This window comes from Rhinolophus sinicus, chromosome 17 (genome assembly GCF_057876585.1).
Source record: "Rhinolophus sinicus isolate RSI-liver-muscle chromosome 17, RSI-T2T, whole genome shotgun sequence".
NCBI lineage: Eukaryota > Metazoa > Chordata > Mammalia > Chiroptera > Rhinolophidae > Rhinolophus > Rhinolophus sinicus.
In genome coordinates, this window is record NC_142517.1 from 56779277 (window position 1) to 56800257 (window position 20981).

General features: G+C 36.1%; 1 protein-coding gene across 4 annotated transcripts in view; it reads right to left on the reverse strand.

Annotated features, from left to right (window-relative positions):
* The window catches only part of ATP13A3 (ATPase 13A3), a 78646-nt gene that overhangs the window by 5133 nt on the left and 52532 nt on the right, over positions 1–20981 (reverse strand). For 3 of the 4 annotated variants that reach the window (XM_019723300.3, XM_074329650.2, XM_019723285.3), the window contains 6 exons: positions 20645–20717; positions 18439–18616; positions 16939–17126; positions 11728–11816; positions 6215–6295; positions 4726–4815 (listed from right to left, as the gene is read on the reverse strand). In XM_019723300.3, the coding sequence (XP_019578859.3) occupies positions 4726–4815; positions 6215–6295; positions 11728–11816; positions 16939–17126; positions 18439–18616; positions 20645–20717 (699 nt within the window). The remainder of the gene's footprint in view (positions 1–4725; positions 4816–6214; positions 6296–11727; positions 11817–16938; positions 17127–18438; positions 18617–20644; positions 20718–20981) is intronic. The other variant, XM_019723306.3, reaches the window with a different exon arrangement.

The following is a 20981-nucleotide window of genomic DNA, read 5'->3' on the forward strand; positions in this document are numbered from 1 at the left end:
GGATCTATCTTGGTATTTAAAGTCTTCAATCTAATTGCAGAAAAGATCATTGTTCCTAAATCAATCTGAAAGCTGTCATTTTTTATTTTACAGCATGTGGCACTGTTAAAGGATCACAGGAAAAGGACAATGGTGAATGCTGACTTTTTTAAAAAGCAGAAACACATAGGTCCCGTCCGTCCAGGTGAGCCAGCATGGTTGAAGGGCAATGAACAGCAGGCTGAATTAAGGGAAGTCACAGCCAAGTGTATTCAAATGGAACACACACACACACACACACACACACACACACACACACACCTAAATCCACTGTTCCCTACTGTGAAGAGTGAGGAAAGCAATAAAATTAATACTAATTTCATTGCAAACCGAATCACAATTGAATAATTCTTTTTACATTAAGGTACATGTTTTGAAAAATCCTCACGTTTCTATTAAAAGCAATGCACATTTGTTATAATTTAGAAAAAATAAATTAAGTCACAAGGAACACCAGGGATACCCCGTCCAGTGTAAGTAGAGACATATATTTTGTTCCTGTGCCCTCATGCCCCCAATACCCCACCACAGGCAAGCATAGGTTTATCAGGTTACAAACATATCACACATATCCTCAAACGTATAATCCACTGGTAGAGAAAATAAAAGGGGCCACAGGCATGCTGGAATGAGAGCTAAAGCAAGGGAGAGAAGATGGTGTCCAAGGACACAGGCAAGCACCGTGCAGCACACAGGCGTGGAGGGTGAGCGTCACACACCAGCTTAGCATGAGCGCTCGGCCGAAGTCCCTGAAGCAGAGCAAGGAGCCCTAGTCACTGGAGCTCTGGGTTTGCTCGAAAAGGAATGGTTACATGACCCAGTGTATCCCTCAGAAGGGAAAGGGGCGACCACAGACCAGCAGCGAGACCACAAAGAAATTTCAAGATCTACAGCTAAAGTTCTTTTTGCTTCTTAGACCATTACAGGCTGTTCATTCTAGAACCCCAATGCCCGTTTACTCTGCAGAGTCTTTTAGGAAATGTTTTCATGGGGAGCATGTACAACATAAAACCATGCTTGTAGGAAATGTTACAATGGTACATTGGTTTTCATAAAAGTCTTCTTTCATACCAATCCTGAATATAAAAGAAAGACAATCAGAATTAGCTTTCTATCTAAATAAGCTTGAATAATATTCCAAGTGGCATAAAGCCTACACTTGGATTTTTTCCCCCAAAAAGAAAACACAATTAGACACCAATCCTCAGACAGGATCAGACTACATGATGGTATTGATGTTATTTCCACCTCTATCACTACGCAGCCTCAGTTTACCAGACAGAAGACAGGTACAAGTGCTTCTTAGTAAGAGAATGTGCAGCACGGATCTTCTCAAACGGGTAAAACTTTATAGAAAACCACAGATGATGGGACCCTCTGCTAAAGACTTTTTTCATTCAGTAGGTCAAAGGTGAAGTTCAAGGAATTTTGAAGACTATCTTTGCTTGAAAATCACTGACATATCAACATTACAAGAAAAAATATTTAGCTACGTAAGTTTTAACTTTGATTATTTGCAAATGGCTTACTTAACCTGTGTTCAGTTTAATTCAGTGGACATTTTCTGGGGCCACTGAGTATCAATAAGAAAAACAATCACTATTGGAAATAAATTACTATTATGTAAAAAACTCTCCTGTATCTAAATTAGGTTAGCTGCATGAAAGTTCAGTAGGCCAAGAACATAATATCTAAAACGTCTACTACTAAGAAAAACGATTCTTAAAAGTTTATTTTGTCTTTAAAGAACAGATGGGAGCTTTTTGGTATAGAAATATTATTGTCCTGGGTCCAGAAAAACCTCAATTTGAATTCCAGTTCTAACACTGTTTTTTCATCTGTGAAAACTGGGAGAGACTAAAGATACTGCTCTCTTAAGGTTGTAAAAATTAGAGCGAATTTATACATAATGCCTCACACAGTGTCTACCATCGAAAGTAGGTACTGAAAACAGTAACTACTGTGTCTCCATTTTGTCATCTGATTGTTCTATTAGTTTACTTCTGCATGATCCCATGTGTGTGAGGGGCTGTGGCATAATGAAAAGCAACACTCCTCTTGAAATCAGAAACCCTGACTTCAACTCCCAACTCTACCATTCGTGGCACAAAACCTTGGCAAATGGACTGCATGCTGTATAAAATGAAGTGAGAAACACTGTAAGACTGAAGGGTCCTGGAAGTGTATAGTGCCTTGTTGATCACCAGATATTTGGGACATGGTTACTAGAGATTTCCAGGTGAAGTTCTTGACTTCCCAATTCACCTGTCAAAGACCTGGAGCCTACTCCAGGGTCTCTCTAGCTTTGAAACTTTCAACCCAATTCAGTGGTCCCTGGTAAGGGAGGAAAAGAAGAAAGAGGGCTTTTCTTCCCCTAACATTAATAGAGAAGGTTGGAAGTTGCCGTCTGAGACGCCCTCATGGGACTCTTAGTAGAAAGAGCACAGAAGGGAGTTCGTGCTGAGGAAGAACCACGGCGGCCACAGAAGTCCTCGGGGTAGCAAGACATTCTGATCTTCACTTCCTTTTCCATCTCATGGCAGGTTTCCAACCTTGGCACTACTGACACCTTGAATTACATATACTTTGTTGTGAGGGGTTGTCCTGTGTAGGACGTTTATTTAGCAGCATTCCTGGCTCCTACCCAACCTCATGCCAGTAGCAACACCCTGCACCCCAAACTGTGACAACCAAAAATGTTTCCAGGTCCTGCCAAATGTCCCAGGAAGGGGAAGGGGCAGGAGAGTGCCCCACCTGAGAAGCACAGCCTTACAGTAATATGACTAATTAACTCTTGAAGGGTCACAAATGTGAAGTGACACCACATTACACACAGAAATGTCAGAAGATGAAAGTATTTCATTCTGTGCTAAGAGGTTCTAAGAACTCTCTTTTCTAAAGCCAGTAAGTTAAAAAATGCTTTCTTCATCATGACCATAAAAGTTGAAGACTAAAATCCTTATCTACTCATGATTCTCAGAAGTGGGGAGCACACAGGGCATGCTGCAGCTACTCGCTCAGCCCTTTCTCTACCATCGCTCTCCCCTAAGCTCTTCAGAGGGAGGACTTCACATGAGAGAGACAAAATCTTAGAAATAAGGAGGACAGATACTTATTAACAAATTTTCAGAAAATAGAGATGTAACAAATGATAGAATTTTCTGTCATTTAATTCTGGTTGAAAAGTATGGAGAGATTTCCAATTCAAATATTTTAAAACAGTATGACACCCACTTTTGACTAAGTCAGGGCATAACTCCTCTTCAGAACTTACATTTTCTGTTTAGATAAACAGTCGAATATCTTTCTGGAGAAGCCGAAAACTCAGTGTAAATGTTTTCCTTGGCCAGGCCCTATAAGTATTTCATATGAGGACTGATGGTAAGAGCCAAAGTTAACACTTCCAGATAATGTAGTAAGGTAACCAAAAAGAAAAATATATAGACACAGAGGAGATTTAGCTCAAGGACTTGAGTCCCTAATACAGCTCTGGTTATACCCACTACTAGGGACAATTGGGCATTACACTGCTTTGAGAAAAGGAAACTAAAGCTGATTCCAGACTCATCCCAGCCTTACAAAGGTACCACTATTCATGGTAAAGCATTAGGAAAGGGAATGGTACTCTCCAGGACCTCTTACAAGGGATTCCGTGATATTACACCAGGCATCAAGCCTGCAGCATTCACCAAAATAAAGCTCAGGAGTTTGCTACTTAGGTAAAGAAAGGAAAGAAAAAAAAAAGGCTAAAATAAGTGAGCATCCCAACTCAGCAATGCCAGGGAATCCTCTTGAACCCTACAAGCTTCCTTGTGGCTCAGGATGAGGAAACAATTTAGATTTAGATATCTTTAGTAAAAGATTTAGACCACATCACCCACCTAAACACATGGGTAGGATAATGAAGGGGTGAGTCTTTGTATTGTCAAGTTCTCTGCACCCAAAAAGCTGTAGTATGTAATCCAATGGCATTGGTTTAAAAAATAAGACTAACCTGTATTTCCTATTAAAAACTATACTTCAACATCGTAACACCAGGAAATGGGTTTTATTCATCTGATTCTCTTCTCTTTTTATCGCAGAGCTTGCATATCTTTCAAATAATAGGCTACTTAATGAATCCAAAAAGCCAATAATCCTAAGCCATGGTTTGTACAAAAACGAGCACTGTCACTCTGAAATTTTTTCGCAATGATTAGAGGCGTATGTTGAGGAAAGCCAAAAAGCCGCCCCAAATTAGGGCACAATAACAAGACATCAGAAATAATACCTCAAAATTTTGACCTTTGGACTCTGATTCATGAAGAAATAATTCCCATTTCATAACTCTGTTCACATGAATCTCATTTAGCTTCTAAAGGGACTCATGAAAACCAAAAACATAAAATTTAAGCCAGACGGAAATGGAAACATTTTTTAACTCTCACCACTGAAGACAAGAACTTTACACACACACAAAATGAGGATTGGAATGGAAAAGACTTACGGAATTTCTGAAGTCCTGAAAAGCCTGTAACAAAGGTTTGCCATGACTTTTCTAGGACTCCTTACAAGAAATGAAATGCCAGGCATAAGGGAAAAGGTTGAAGCAACACACAGTAAAACACCGCTCTACAGAACGCAGAGCACACAGCTGAATGAGCCTAGATATATGTGAAGAATCAAGAGTAAGTGCTGGTTTCCAACCTGTGGTGGCTGTGTGGTGGTGAAGCGATATTCTCCTTGTTTGTCTCGACTGAACACAACTTTCCAAAGGACCATGTCAAGGCAGAAGTTCTGAGAGATAGTCCAGTGAGTTAAGAATTAAAAAGGACTAAGTCATTCTTTATTAATGTGCACATTTAAAAAGATCACACAATGCTGAATCATTAGTGAAAAACATGATTTGATTTTCACATAGAGAATTTCAGTTAATATTGCAAAATGACAGAGTAACAGCACTTTTGTGACAAATATAAACCATAAAATTCTTGATAAAAAGGGACCTCTAAATTTTCCACAAAATATGACTTATATATGAATCCTCGGGTCTTTCCCATATTAAAATGTCTATAATCTTAAGTCTTAACGATGAGTTATTTCCATTTAATTAATACATAAAATTAATTCTATATCTACATATAGCTATATCTATAAATGAGTATGATTTCATCAGAGTCCAACACAAATAATTCTTTTGACAGTGATGAAGAATAATAAATTATGAGGGATTACGAAAAGATCCCCTAAAAAGTCTTGCTTTTTTTTTAAATTTTTTTATCTTAAGCATTTGAGTGAAAAGATAAACTTATACTATAGAAAAAAAAGCTTTTAAAATACAGTATCTTGGATTTGCTTTCTACTATCCACAAAATAGAAAAAATACACTCCATTGGGCAACTTAGAAAGATCAGTACCAGTACCGTAATATCCACACTGCCCACTATGGCCCAATTTAAAGACCACAAGTCATCTTTTCGAAAGATAACAAATTAAGCATAATTTCTAAGTCTAAAACTATTACCACTAAAGGATGCATTTCACAAATTACCTAATTTTAATTAAAAATCCTGCCTTATGAAACCCTTAACTTAAAAATCACAACTGCATCTCCTTCTTCCATTTCATAAATTGTTATTGTAGGAGTGAATTATAGTAGTTCTGAGAACAGACAAAATTATACTAATAAGCAGCACATGAGAACTTAGTAGCACCTTTTATGGAAGCTGACCTAAAGGCAATCCTAATAGAAAAGTAACTCTATAATACACACTGGATCAAAGAGTACTTAAGACCTCCAGAGGGAACTTAAAAGCAAAAAGCAAGGAGGAAGTTCCAGCAATCAATGCTAAGATTGGGTAAGTTCCTAATGGTCATTATTTTATACTCTCAAAAAACATCTTAATATTTACGATATTGTGGGCCGCCTGAGCACCAATCTTCTTTCTATTAATCACTAATTTTTGCTCACTGCTTATTTTCTCCTACCTGTATGAGTGCAACTAAGTTATACCCCTTAATATGACTACTACCAGTTAAGGGAAAACGTCAGAGAAAAAGGCTAAATGAATTGAACTAAAATGAACCTGAAACTGTGCGGGCTTCCATAATGTAGCCTGTCCTCTTCCCCCATTACCATTCAATTGCCAGAATCCCAAAGCAGCAAGGGAGTCATGTGATCATCTGACGTGCTTACCTCCACCAGGACAGACACCAGGGCATTGACGAGAACAATGACGAGCATAGTCACACGCCACTGATGCGGGACACATACTACCTGCAAGGCAAAAACGGTTACGTGAGCTCCGTAGTACGCGGTTGGTATTTCCAGCACGATATCTTAACTTCCAAATATACTGAATTCCTATTATGTACCAAACACCTCATAAAGATTACCTACTCAATCTCCAACAGCGCCACAAGGTAGTAGATATTTTATCCACTTTTTGGATAATAACACTCAAAATGTAAGTTAGTTGAAGTTGAAAAATTACTGAAGTGGTTGAGCTTACAATCAAATCCTATTCACTCAGATTCAATAGCCCATGCTCTACTAGACCATTTTTTCTAACAAGTCCCTATTTTTAAAATAAAATCCTATCTTTAAACAATGAGGCAGACAGATACTGATCTAATATGACTCAAAGCTATACTGTTATAAAAACAAATTCATAAAAGAACTATACAGATCAACTTAGGAAACACAATCTGTTTTCACTTTAAAACCTGTCATTAATTTCTAAGGCCTACAAAACAACAAAAATATCCCATTCATGCATTTATCCTTGTAGTCAGCAAATGATTTACTGAGCACCTAAAATACGGTGCTAGGTGCCGAGGAGTGATATGATCCAATGTTTTAGAAAAACAAGTACAACTGCAGCAAGAAGGATTTGAGGGGTGAAGAGTGCTCTAGTGACCCAGGAAAAAGACAATGGCAGCCTGAACTAGAGTGGTGGGAGGCATAGTAAAAAATTTGTTTGGTCTCTGTCCCTGGTTCCTGACACAGAGCTCTTAAAACTTGTTATTTCCTGAGTGATGGAGGTGATAGGAGTGTCTTACATTGCTTCTGAATCCCCTGGCATTTCTGGGTATCAGGAGTGCTTTTTGTTCTAATGAGGCCACTCTGGGTGGGCTCCTGGACAGCCTCAGGATGGGGGCTGCTCAGCAGAAAGATGAAGCCATGATTACAAGCTTGGAACTTTCAGCTCCACTACCCCATCATCCAGGGAGGGAGAGGGGCTGGAGACTGAGTTAATAATTGATCATGCCTATGAGATGAAGCCTCCATTAAAAAATCCCTGAACTATGGTACAGGGTTTGGAGAGCTTCCGGGTTGGTCAGCACATCTAGGTATGTGTTGGGAGGGTGGTGCAGCCCAGCTCCACAGGGACAGAAGCTCCTGTGCTCAGGACCCTTCCAGACCTCAGCCTATGTACCTCTTCAACTGTACCTTTATTTATACTCCTTATAATAAACCAGTAAACATAAGTGTTTTCTTTAGCTCTTTGAGCCATTAAATCAAATGATCAAACCTGAGAAAGGGATTGTGGGAAGCAATTTACAGCTGGTTAGTCACAAGTACAGGTGACAACCTGGGATTTGCAACTGGTGTCTGAAGCTGTGGGACAGTCTTGTGGGACTAAGCCCTTAACCTGCAGGGTCTATACTAACTCCAGGTAGTTAGTGTCAGAACTGAATTTCAAGATACCTGGTTGGTGTCGGAGAGTTGGAAAATTGGCTGATGTAGGAACAATCCCCACACATTTGGTGTCATAAGTGTTGTGAGTAGAGGAAACAATAGTTTCCTTCTAGGTGATAAATGAGATTGGAGTAAAAAGAGAGATTCAGAATAAGAAAACAGAAAATGTAGCCACAGACTAGCTATAAAAATAGAACAGACAAGGACACATTTACACACTTCTGACTTGGATAAATGGTGGTACCAAGAAAGAGACAAAGCAGGGCTTGGAGAACACAATGGGCTTAGGTTTTTTTGTTTGTTTGTTTGTTTTTCAATGAGCTTAGTTTTAAAAATGTTGAATGAAGGAACTGATAGGTGAATCGTGCAGGTAATATTCAGTATGTCAGTGGATATATGGTCCACAGCTCAGTTTTGAGAGCTAGGCTACGAGTATAAAGTTGGGCGTCTTCTATACATAGATGGCTATCGATGAGGTCACCAGAATGTATAGAGTAAGATGAAGGACAATTAGAGAAACGTGTGGAACACTAACATTTGAGGAACAGGTAGAGGGTTTGGAACCACAATGGGGAATAAGGAGTCACACAAGTAGGGAAAAAAAATCCCAAGAGAGCAAAGCATCACAAAATTGCAGGGGAAAAATCTCAAGAATGATAGCTTAACTAACTTGTCAAATACTGCTGAGGAGTCAAGTAAGACTGGGAAAAAAAAAAATTAAGGGGACAAAGCCACTGGACTTAAGAAGGTTGGCAATTGCCTTGGCAAGGGCAGTTTCACTAGACTGGCAGGTGTAGGATCCAGACTAGCCGACGAGTGTGCAGGAGTACCATTCTTTCAAGAAATAACTTGACTGCGAAGCAGAAGACACATGTGGCAGGAAACACGTGTTTTTCTTTTGCTTAGTGCTTATCTAAATCTCTCAATGAAGCATGTGGGGAAGCAGACACACCCATACACTGCTGGTTAAGATTATACACGGTCAACCTCTTCAAAGTTCAATAACACAGTATTTATAAAAAATTAAAATTCTAGATACCCTTTGACCAAACAATTCCACTTCTGCACATTGACCTCTAAATATACATTTGTCCTTAATGAATTGTGAAAGGACCTGCAATATAGCATTTTTTATAACAGCAAAACACTGGAAACAACCTAAATACCGATTCAAGGGGGATTAGTTAAATTATAGAAAAGTCCATGAAATAGAATACCGATTCCATAAAGTTCATCTAACTTTGATACGCAAACCTCTTAATGACATACAAGAAAAAACAACTTAAGTCTGCTTTCACTCATGCAACCAGAAGCAAAAATCCTCAACAAAATCATAGCAAGCCAAATCCAGAGGATATATAAAAAAATATGCATCATGACCAAATTGGATTTATTCTAGAAAGGCAACGTTAGTTTAACATTTAAATACCAGCCAACTCTAATTCACCACATTCTCCAGGGAGAAAAACTGTGTGATCATTTCAATAGCTGTACGAAAAGCATTAGATAAAATTAAACACCTATTTATGTTAACAACACTGTAGAGGGAAGCTTCTTCAACCTGACATGGAGTTTATACCAGAAACCTACAGCCCACAGTATGTTCAATGGTGAACTTCCCTTTAGAGTCAGGAACAAGACAAGCCTAGCACTACCATTACAACTGACATTAATACATGAAAAATACATACAAGGCAAGTACTGAAATGTCAGAAACAAAATGTTTGTTATTATTTGTAGATGAGTGTCTAAAACAGAAAATCCTACAGAATCTAAAAATTGTGAGAATAAATTTTGACAAGGCTGCTGAATATGAGATAAATATCCAGGATAACTGTACTATTTACACCAGCATGAAAGAAGTAGAAAATGTGATCTTAAATAGATACTTATCAGAGGAACAAAAACTATGATACTCCAGGAAAAAAAAAAATCTAACAAAAACTTGTATAAAAACCTTCAGGGGGAAAACTGTTAGATTTTAAAGATAATCAAGAAGACCTAAAAAATGGAAAAAGATAATGTTGTTCATGGAAAGGGAGACTAAATCAATTCTCTCTCAAATTTATTTATAAACCCCGTGCAATTCTAATAAAAATTCTAAGAGGGCTTTTCCTGGTACTTGACAAGTTCAAGTTAAAATTTATATAGAGGAGGAAAAGCTTCAGAACATACAAAAAGATCATGATGAACAACTCTGTGAGGTTAAGGACAGGGGCCCTGCCCAACCATACACCAAGATTTCTTATAAAGTCATGGTAACCTGGACAGTGTGGCACTGGCACAGAGAAAGATGAAAGAACTAAAGAAGAAAATACGGAGCCCATCAGGTCAGTGGTTATATATATGGAAAACTGAGAGCACAGAGGTATCACCACCAAAGGATCAGTGTGAAAAGATGAGACTATCAATAAATAATGCTGAAATAAATGGGTATTCCTGAGGAAAACAAAAAGATAACAACCTAACAGAAAAAATGGGAAAAAACATGAATAGTCAAATCACAGAGGAAATAAATGGTCAATAAACATATGTAAAATGCTCGACCCTATTAACAATTCAAAATTAATATAATTTGCAAATTAAAACCATCATGATATAACATTTTTTTACCCACTAGACAAGTGCAGGCAATAATGTGTAACAATGCATCTCATACACTGATGAAAGTATAAACTGGTACAATCACTTTCGAAAATAACTTGGCACATCTGAGAAAATTGAAGAATACATGCTCAAATTTAAACTAGACTACACCAGGGGACCCCTTTGCCCCTAGTGGTAGACCAAGGTAAGCGGGTAACAGTGGAAGTAGTATTTTATCATTGACATCGTTTAGAATTCCCAGCACTTGGTGGTATTTAAAAGCAGATGGACTTTCAGTGGGCGTTACTGCTATATTTGCAGCAATAAATACATAATAAATGTTGCCTGTACCTGGGATGTACCATCCCCACCCCTCTTTGGTTCACCATTACTCATTCCCACACACTAAGAGACATGTTCAAGAATGTTTGTAACGGCTCTGTTAATACAGGAAAAGACGATAAATAATCCAACTATTTACCAATGGAGAATGGAGAAATGAATTATAGTATAATCCTATAGTGGAATACTATATAGCAGTGAAAATGAAATGCATGTACAAACATGGATGAATCATACAAACAATGCTGACGGAGAAAAGCAAGTCACAGAAAATACAGATAGTAAGATATTATTTTCATAAAGCTCAAAAGCAAGAAAAACTATCTTTTATGACCTCATACAGGTAAGTGTATAATGAAAAGCAAGACAATGAGGTGAAAAATTAGAATGGTGGTTCCATCAAGGTACTTGGAGAAAAGTACATGGTAGTGCCTCACTGGTGATGGGAAAGCTGCGTTTCTAGATTTAATGATGGACTCATGGGTGCTATTTTATTACCATTACGCTTAACTTAAATATGCGTGCATATTCTTTTGTAGACAACAAGTATTTCGTCATTCATAAAGGTTGTAATGAAAAAAAGTAGGGAGAAGTCAAAGCACAGTGAAGAAGAGGCAGCATGTACAGACTACTCAAGAAGTAGGCTGGTAAGGGACAGATCAAATAACAGGACCGAAGTTTTTTATTTTTAAAGACCAAGGGACATTTGTTTGTAGACAAAAGGAAATGGAACCAGAAGCAAAGACTGAAGAAACAGGGAAGAAAGATAACAGGTACAAATCAATAAAAGCTGCTGTTTTAATTATGTTCTTTATTCTTTTTAGGGCATCTTTAGGTTAAAAGAACTGCATCTTAGAACATTCGGAAAGGAAATCCTGGAAAAAATAAATGCGGACAGCTTAGTCTCTTTCTCCAGTGCCATGTAAGAGCAGAGGGATAGATCTGAAGCCCAAGCAAACATCCCGAAGTCTCACTTGGCTGGTAAATATCACATCATGCTAATGTGTCATTTGCTGTTACTGTGCCCGGTACTAGCACTCCTCAGACAATCAGTAACAATTGATGTGCTTAAGCCTTACCTGAAGAACCTGGTCAATAGAGGCAACTGGATGCAACATGATGAATAACATGAAAACATACAAAATAATCACAGACACAACAAAAAGATCTGAAAAAGAAAGTAAAACAATTAAATTAGGAAGTTCCTTTAACTAAAAAGGCATATAATAACAACTGGTATACTGTTGATACTGTCAATCCTAAATTTGGTTTTGAATATTGAATGCTTCTATTTAGGTTGGTGAAGTATACAATGCTCGGTGTTATTTCCTAGAGTATGATACATCATTCAGGCCCAAAGGATTAATTACGTCATGTGAAAACAAACAGCATTTATAAAAAGAGACTGACGTTTATGGACATTTATTTGTATCTTTCCCAGATAGATAGCTACTTTGTAAGACTATCAAGCCAATATGTAATTCACAAATAAGAGACTAGATACACTCTGTATGGCAAAATGAGATTATCATATAAACATGTATGCAATGACAATTATTGTTGATTGTAAAAATGTTGAATAATTTATTCTCAGTATTAGGTATGTTATAATCCTAAGTAGAAGCATTCTAAGTTGAATGTAAACATATTACTGTTAAGTGAATCCCACATTTTCATTGACTTCCTCTGTTAAAATATTTCTACAGAAAATGTTAGCTAAAACCTAGAAACTGAATTGATCTATTATTTTAAATGTGGGCTACCCCATGGCTTGCTGTGCTAGCTAGAAATAGTACGTCTCATCCAGCAGTACTTTGTATCACTTTCCCAACTACAAAAATAAAACTACCTGCTCATAGCCATTTTGTTAACTTTAATTACATGCACACACATGCATGTATGTATATAAGCATATCCTTATATAATGAGCTACAAGAAAGGTGCAGAAATTTCCCAATTATAGTGATAGCACCCAATTCTTTTCCCTTTTTTCTTCAGTCTGGATATTTATTTACAAGTTCGTACTTGAGGTCGGCTTCAAACTCAAACTTTACTAAGACCACATATAACCAAAACTTTATGATAAAGCCTTCAGATTGGATAAAGGAGTCAATATCCCATTTTATGGACAGTAAACAAGGGGTCTCAGTACTATTTTTAAATGTAGGAATCATTTGTAAATATAAACTTTGTTAATGTCAGTTCAAAACTATAGGCAAATATGTACTGTTCTATAAAACAACATTATACATATATATCAGAGGTACCAAAAAAAATGTATACAAATGGACACTTGGGTCAACATTGCTCAAGCAGTAGTTCGCCATAATCAGAAGTGTCTGGATGCCGATGGTAACCACTTTGAGCACCTCTTGTAATTGCAGAAGTCAGACGTGACTTGTATTCATCTTTTGTTATCAGTATACATTGTTACAATTTTAATAGTTTTCTTTTCTTAAAATGTGTATACATTTTTTTGGCACTGTATATATGACATGTATATATACACATTTTTTTGGCACTATATATGACATATATATATATACATTATGTGTGGTATATATACATATATGTATATGTGTGTGTGTATATATATATATATACACACACACATATATATATAGTTTCATAATACATAAGTTAGATAGTCATTCAAATAGTTGTTATGGTCAGTGAAAGAAAAAGTGTTTGAGAAGTGCTAGTTGGAAGTACAGAAACACACAAACAAAAGAAGACAAACTCAGAAAAAGGACAAAAAAGAAATGGTAAGAATACAAATGCCAGAGAGATGTGGAAACAGGAAAAGTTTTGTTTCAATGAAGTAACAGCCAATGTTGAACGTTGTTCAAATTCTATTGCATTTTCACAACTATAAGCAAAAATAGATTTGCAATCTAGTTCCTGACATGTTGCCAGAAGAAAAAATAAATTTACTCAGGCTCAGAAACTTCTTACATCTACTTCCACAGTGTTTCTCAAATTTTCATCTGTCTGTTTCCTGGAGCCCCCCTCTTTGATCACACCTCTAAATCTCTGCCAAGATCTTCATGTGAAGGAGAAAATAAATAATTGAATCATTCCTTTGTTTAGCCATGGGAGAAAAACAGGCACTAGTCAAATAAATTTGACAGGGGAGGTGTATGGCTGGCAGATTTCTATAACCACCCAAATGAAAAGACCAATAAGGATTTTAACCAGAATGGAAAAATCAGGTTTTCATTTTAGAGAAGTATGAGTTTCTAGTGGATTATACTCTCAGTTCCTGGATTCTCCTGGCATTGTCAGTGATTTCTTAGTAATCCTACTGAAGTGCAAATATTGTAATACTTTTCACCAGAAGACAGTTTTCAAAACAAATAGTGTGTTGGTGGTGATTGGAGGCCAGGACAGAATGGTCCTTAAGTTAGAGACTTAGGTTATGTTTTAGATTCTGCCACAAAGCTGTATGAACATGAGTAAGTCATTCAGAGTAAAATTATTTTAATATTAATATAAAATGAAGATATGATGCGGATCCCATAGGAAAGAGTAGATTTAAGTACCTAAAATGCAAAGTAATATGTAAATTCAAGTTATTATTAAATATGTCCCAGCTTATGGAGTCACAGATTTGTTAATGATAACAGATCCTTTTTCTGGAATATGGTACCAAAATAAGGCACCATAAAGGATTTCCTTCATAGTCCCCTTAGTTAAGTGACTCAAAAATAAAACCTTACATAGAGGAAAAAAAGAAAAAAAAAAAAAGAAAAAAGCAAAAACCCCCACAATACTCATTTATGGCTCTGATATATACTTCTCTTGTTCCTTCTTCAAAAATACTAACTGGGATCTTCTGACCTATAACCACAAATGTAAAGGCTTAGTATTCCTCTCCCCCCTTCCTTACTCAGTTACTTGTCCTATCCTGCAAGGCCTCTAGGTATCTGCTCCAATCAATTCAGGCACAGCAGATGGACAAGAAAGAGATACATAGGCCGGGAATAGGACAGATACTGGCAGTTCAGTATAATGCCTTCATAGACTGAGAAAGGACATGGATTTCACAAACAGTAAATTGTAGGAATCAAGTAAGAAACTGTAGCAAAAATTGAAGCCAAAAATCACATCTAGTTAAACGAGAGTGCAAAAATTTAGTCCATATCATCATGGCCCCTGAAATAATACCACAGTCAGGCAAGAAAATATAACTGGGCTAAACTAAAGATGAAAATAGATAACCAGAGACTGAAATTAGGTTTTATTCAGAATTCAACTGAACCAGAAGACAGCAAAAAACTCTAATGAGAATGACTTAAACGCCTAAGATTGAGATTATTTTTTTAAAATAATAATCTCAAACAGATTTAGATACAGAGAATGGCAACTAGCAAGTTCTACAAAGAACTGTGAACTGTCTATTCTGTAGGAGAAAATGAAAAGCTGTCAGCTCTAGTAAAGCCTTAATCTTTCCCCACTCATTCCCTCTATATTTATACTTTATATTGTATATTACTTTATAGTTATACTTTATCTCTGTCATTTTTTATTTTATTTTCTACTTTTCTTTCTCATCTGTAACAACTGTATTCGAGGATTAGGGGACTCCAATGACACACAGACATGATGCAAAAATTAGCAAAATATGCATCTGTTGCCTTTACTGTTCCCACTGTATTTTTTGGGAGCCATGTTTTATGACAGCATGCGCTTTTGTTTATCTACTGACAGACATGCACAAGCTGCTTAAAGTAAAGATAAAGGTTTTGTGCCTATATTTCTGCTAAAATATAATTTTTAATACACGTTTTTAAAAAAATAGTCCAGTGGTAAACAACTGAGTTTATTATTTATTCAAGTTGATTTGAAATTAAGTGGGATAATAAACAATATATAATTATAAATAAATATTATTTATAATAATATAAAAGATATACTTTAAAAATAAGCAACAAAAGTGTCTCTCTCTCTCTTTTTAATTGGAGAAGTATGGATAGGGTGGACTTACTTAGATCTCTAAAAATAACTTTCCTGATGTGGCTATCCTGCTTACCAACTAGTCTGAACACCAGTTTTCTTTATATAAAGAAAGCATTGCTTTTGGATAGATGTTTTAGCTACCCTTGGGCATGCTCAATTATTTCCTTGAAATTTAAAAATATTAAGCCAAAAATAAAACATGTATATCAATGTTAATTATTAAGTTCACCTTACAATAACTAATTATTAAAGGAAGCCCTCTTAGGGGTACAGTGATAACCTTCAATAGAAGGCACTTGTCCCACAGCATGGTTCTAACATGATTCTCAGGAACATAGTTTCTGTTTCTTAGATAGGAAATAGTTCTTAAAAAAAAAAAAAAAAAAGGAGGACAGATTTCAATATTACTGATATTTATATTTGAATAGCCTTACCTATCTAAAATATGAGTATAAAGTAATAAAGCCTGCCCTACAAACCACATTAGGTAAAGGTAAAGAATAAATAAGGTACGTGAAAATGCGTTGTAAACTCTAACATGAGACAGAGGTTCTAGTAGTTGTGACTCCTATGACATGCCGAAATCTGTGAGCTAACATTTTGCTCAGCTGAACTGACATTTCTTTACAACTATAGCAAAAAAAAAAAAAACAAAAGAAAAACACAAAAAAACATTTTTCACACCAAGATACTGCAAAATCTGGTTTTTCTTCTATATGAAGAAAAAATTAAGTTATTCCATATATTAATTAGTGTATTCTCGACTTTCAAAAAAACTGGCAATTTATATATAGTAACTGGCTTTTATACATAAACCCTAATTCTGATCAATAAAATGCTATCTCCTATTCCCATAGGCAGATAAGTACATGTCTATTCTATTAGCACCTTCTGTGGTACGCAAAAGTGACAGATGTGAAGAACTCCAGGTGAATACTGGCTGCACCAGCGTCAAAAACTGAAGACTAGACAGCTCGTGCTGTGCAGACCACCCAGAAGGAATGTATAACACCCACTGTTCCAATTGAGAAACCTCTGTTCTTGCTTCTATTTCTAACTCTCTCTGCAATGAGTTGTTGTAAAAATAAAAGTTGGAGCCAGAAGTAAAATGATGTGAAAACCATGAATGTTTAGAACTGGTGGCTTTAATTTTAAAGTTAGGGTGGCAGCTACGATGAGAAAAAAACAAGACAGTAAACATCTGAAACACTAAGTTTATTCTATTTGTGAAGATCTATTTTACTTTGGAAAGACAGTTTTAACTGTACTCTTCTTACATTATTTGTAAAGAAGGGAAGTAGGATGGAAATCACATTAAATGCCAAACTTACAATTCTTGTAGCAAGGTTGCCTGAAGGGTTTTCCTTTTGAAAAGGCAATTGCCACTATGAGGTACTGAAAACTGGAGATAAAAAACACTGTGGTATTTTCATAATTTTGTATATTATGTGGATCAAGTTCGGTTTCATTGTACAAATGTGAAGAATTCCAATATAAGCTTCCTGTTGTATTACAAGCACTAAAACACAAAAAAATTTTACATTACTAAACACAATACCCATTTCCCAAAAGAAACCAACTTTACCTTAACTGCCTTGAATCACTATTATAACATAAACAGAAATAACGTGTACGGTAAAAGATTCAACAATATTAAGGTAAGATATATGGAACAGGTAGAAGGGTATTAAGGGTTTTTTCTCTTTACTCACATTCCAATCAGTTAAAAAATTAGAAGAAACTTCATTAATTAGTAAACCCCTCTCACTTTTAATAAACCCCTTTCACTTTTGAATTTTTGACAATCATTTGAGCATAGTGAAGGTAAAACAGATCTTGGGTTTGACCTCAGCTGTACCACTTTTTAGCTATAACTGAAGAAATATTATTTAATTTCTGAGCCCATGTCCTGACCTATAAGTGTGGATACCACCTACTCCATCACAGGGTGACTGTGGGGAATGAGTAAGGTGACTTGTGTAAATACTCAGCAAAGCACTTGGCACTGAGATGGGGCCCTCAATATTCTCTAGCCTTGGCTGTCTCATCTATACTTCCAGGTGGGTAGGACTGTCAAACATATATAGAACTAAGTGTGAGAAGTCCCTAGTGCCCATTATTAAAACATCCACTATAATAAGCATAGTCAAGTGGTAACAAAATGTTAAGTCTGCTACAAATAAGCTCTGGAACGATTCTTGAGAACAACTCCATCTATTCCTTCTCATGCACAGCACTTCTATGTACATGTAGGCAAACAGTAATGTTAAGTTTCTAAAACTTTTAAAGACAAGTACTCTCCCTCAAATAAGCAAACCAAATGTTTGCATATGAAGATTTTAATTCTACCAAATTACCTTAGCGAATAGCTTGTATGTTTAATTACAATAATGTGCTCATAATTTGTGGATTGAAGAACACTCTACCCATAAACAAATAAGCATTTATTACTTAAAAAAAATCTTTGTTTAGGTTTTAAAATGTCATTTTTTAAGCTGGTGTCAGAAAAGTTAGAAGCACCAACATTCTGGGTTTAGAAGAGACTCTAGTGATTAATTCCAGTTTTCTCGCTTTACAGATGAGGAAAGCAAGGCTCAGTAGCAAATTAAGAAACTCGTCCAACGTCCCCGTCTCGGCAGTGATTATTAACATCTTGCCTAACCACCTTTCTACAGATAGGAGTTATCATGATATAAAGTCAAATACAGGCCAAATTATTAAGTGTTTAACCAAGCTGCATGCAAAACATTTATATACATTTTTACTTATTTTTACATGCATGTATGTTACACAGACTTTACACGGATTTTTAAATCGATTGACCAACTTACTCTGAATGTGGATGCCATACTTCATACCAAGGCTGCTGCTTGACCCAAAAAAACCCCAAAGATTGAAACCCAATGCAGATGATGATCTGAGACAAAACGGAAAAGAGAAGAGCTCCCGATATAAGACCCGAAGGTGGTCTTTGTGCCACAAGTTCCTTCCAGGCAGGATTTAAACTCACTATGTTGAAAAGAAAAAAAGGAAATGTTTGTATCTACATTAATTTGTCATTATAAAATACATAATCAGATTCATTTAGGAACTGAAAAATTTTGTTTTTGTCTAACAAATCTTTAGTATGAAAAATGTCCAAAAATCAAGCCAGATGTCCATAAATAATCTAATAAACAATTTAGGCTTTTCTAAAAATGACACAGGTGCACTTTTTACATTAGTCTATTAAAATTCAGAGGAAACACTAGTACAAGTAAAAAGAATACTAAATATGGGCATATAAACTAAGATTACCATACTTATATATTTAACTAAGAATTTATTTCTGAATCTTTAATTGCAAAGCTACAGTTAAAATAATACATATTTCTTCCTCTTAAGACATTAACAAAGATTTGAAGAGAGATGAACATACCAGTAACATAAAAAAGGGCTTTGACTGCTTATTAAGATGGTATCCACCAAGTTTCTCCGCTGTAAAGTTTCTATTTTTTTCTTTGTAATGAATAAATAATTTGTATACTAAGACTGTGTAAAAATCCGGTTCCTCATCAAATGTTCATTCACTAGTCTTAACATCCACTGAAGACTGTTGAAATAATTCATTCTCACTCAACTAATGTGATTTTTGTCCCCCAGAGAACATTTGGCAATGTCTGGAGATACTTTTGGTTATCACAACTGGGGGAGTGCTGGTGGAATCCAGTTGGGTAGAGGTCAGAGACACTGGTAAGCATCCTACAATGCACAGCACAAGGATTTATCCAGCCTAAAATGTCAATAAGACCAGGGTCTTTCCAAGGTCTAAGTTCATCATTCATTCTATATTTGTTAGTTAGCATTTTACTGTAAGGAAAAGCTTTCCCTTCCCTATCTATCTACCTACCTACCTATTTATTGCCAGTACGGATTTATAAATTTTTATTTGATTAAATGAGTCATATCCTATTACCATCATTATTTATTTTGATGTTAATGTAACCAAGACTGGAACAATTCAACATCTTGTGTCTCCTTACATGATGGACCTAGAAGGACACAGCATCACTTCTGTGATATTCTTGCCAAGAATTCACAGTCTGAGTCTAATGAGAATGCATCAGATAAACTCATATAACTGGTCTATCTTCTTTCATAAATGTCAACATCAACAAGCCCCCAAAAAAGGCTGATGCTATATTCCAGATTAAAGAAGACTAAAGAGAGAGAATAATTAAATGAAATTTGTGAGCCTGGATTAGATCTTGGGCTAGGGGACTATAGGAAAAGATATGATATAAAGGGCATTATTAGGACATATGACAAAACTTGAATATGGGCTGTGGATTAGATAACATTGTTCAATTTCCTGATCTTTTTATTTTTTGAATTTACTTTTTTTTTTTTTTAATTTTATTGGGGAATATTGGGGAACTGTGTTGCTCCAGGGTCCATCAGCTCCAAGTCGTCCTTCAATCTAGTTGTGGAGGGCACAGCTCAGCTCCAAGTCCAGTTGCCATTTTCAATCTTTAGTTGCAGGGGGCACAGCTGGAATTGAACCAGCAGCCTTGTTGTTGAGAGCTTGCGCACTAACCAACTGAGCCATCCGGCCGCCCCTCTGGAAGCTCAGCAGCAGCTCATTGTCTTCAGTCTAGTTGTGGAGGGCGCAGCTCACTGGCCCATGTGGGAATCAAAACAGCAATCCTGTTGTTCAGAGCTCGCGTTCTAACCAACTGAGCCATCCGGCCGCCCCTCCTGATCTTTATAAATGTTTAATTATATAAAAGAATGGTTTTGTTTAGGCAATATATACTAAAATATTCAGAAGCAATGGGGCATGATCGCATAAACATTCTCAAATATTTCAGAAAAGAGTGGAGAGAGAATAAAACAAATGGGGCAAAATATAAGAGATTGGAAATAAAAAAGAATACTTACAGGGAATCGAGAGAGGTATGTACAGTGTTACAATTGTTGATGTAAATTTACCAAAGTTTAATAAGTCACATCAGAATTTCATTTGCTTTGAAATCGATAACAAAACAAAATACTCACTTGTGAATACTACTACCAAAATGATTGCCAGATCAATGAAGAGGAACTGGAAGTCTCCTAGGTTACTTAAGACCTACAAAAGTAATTTTAAAAACACTTAGTTTTCAGGAACTATTTTTATATCATTTTCCCCCGTTTTAGTTCCCCCACCCCAATAATAACTTCAAAATGACACTTGGACCTGCTTAAAAAGTGAAATTCATTTGTCTTTCAAATCAGTGAAATATAACATATATTAGGAAACATTCAATTTAATATATTAGTATATTAACATAGGCATCTCCTAAAAATTCATTCAATAAAAACCTTTTAAAAGTTTCTTGGCAAAAGGAAAACA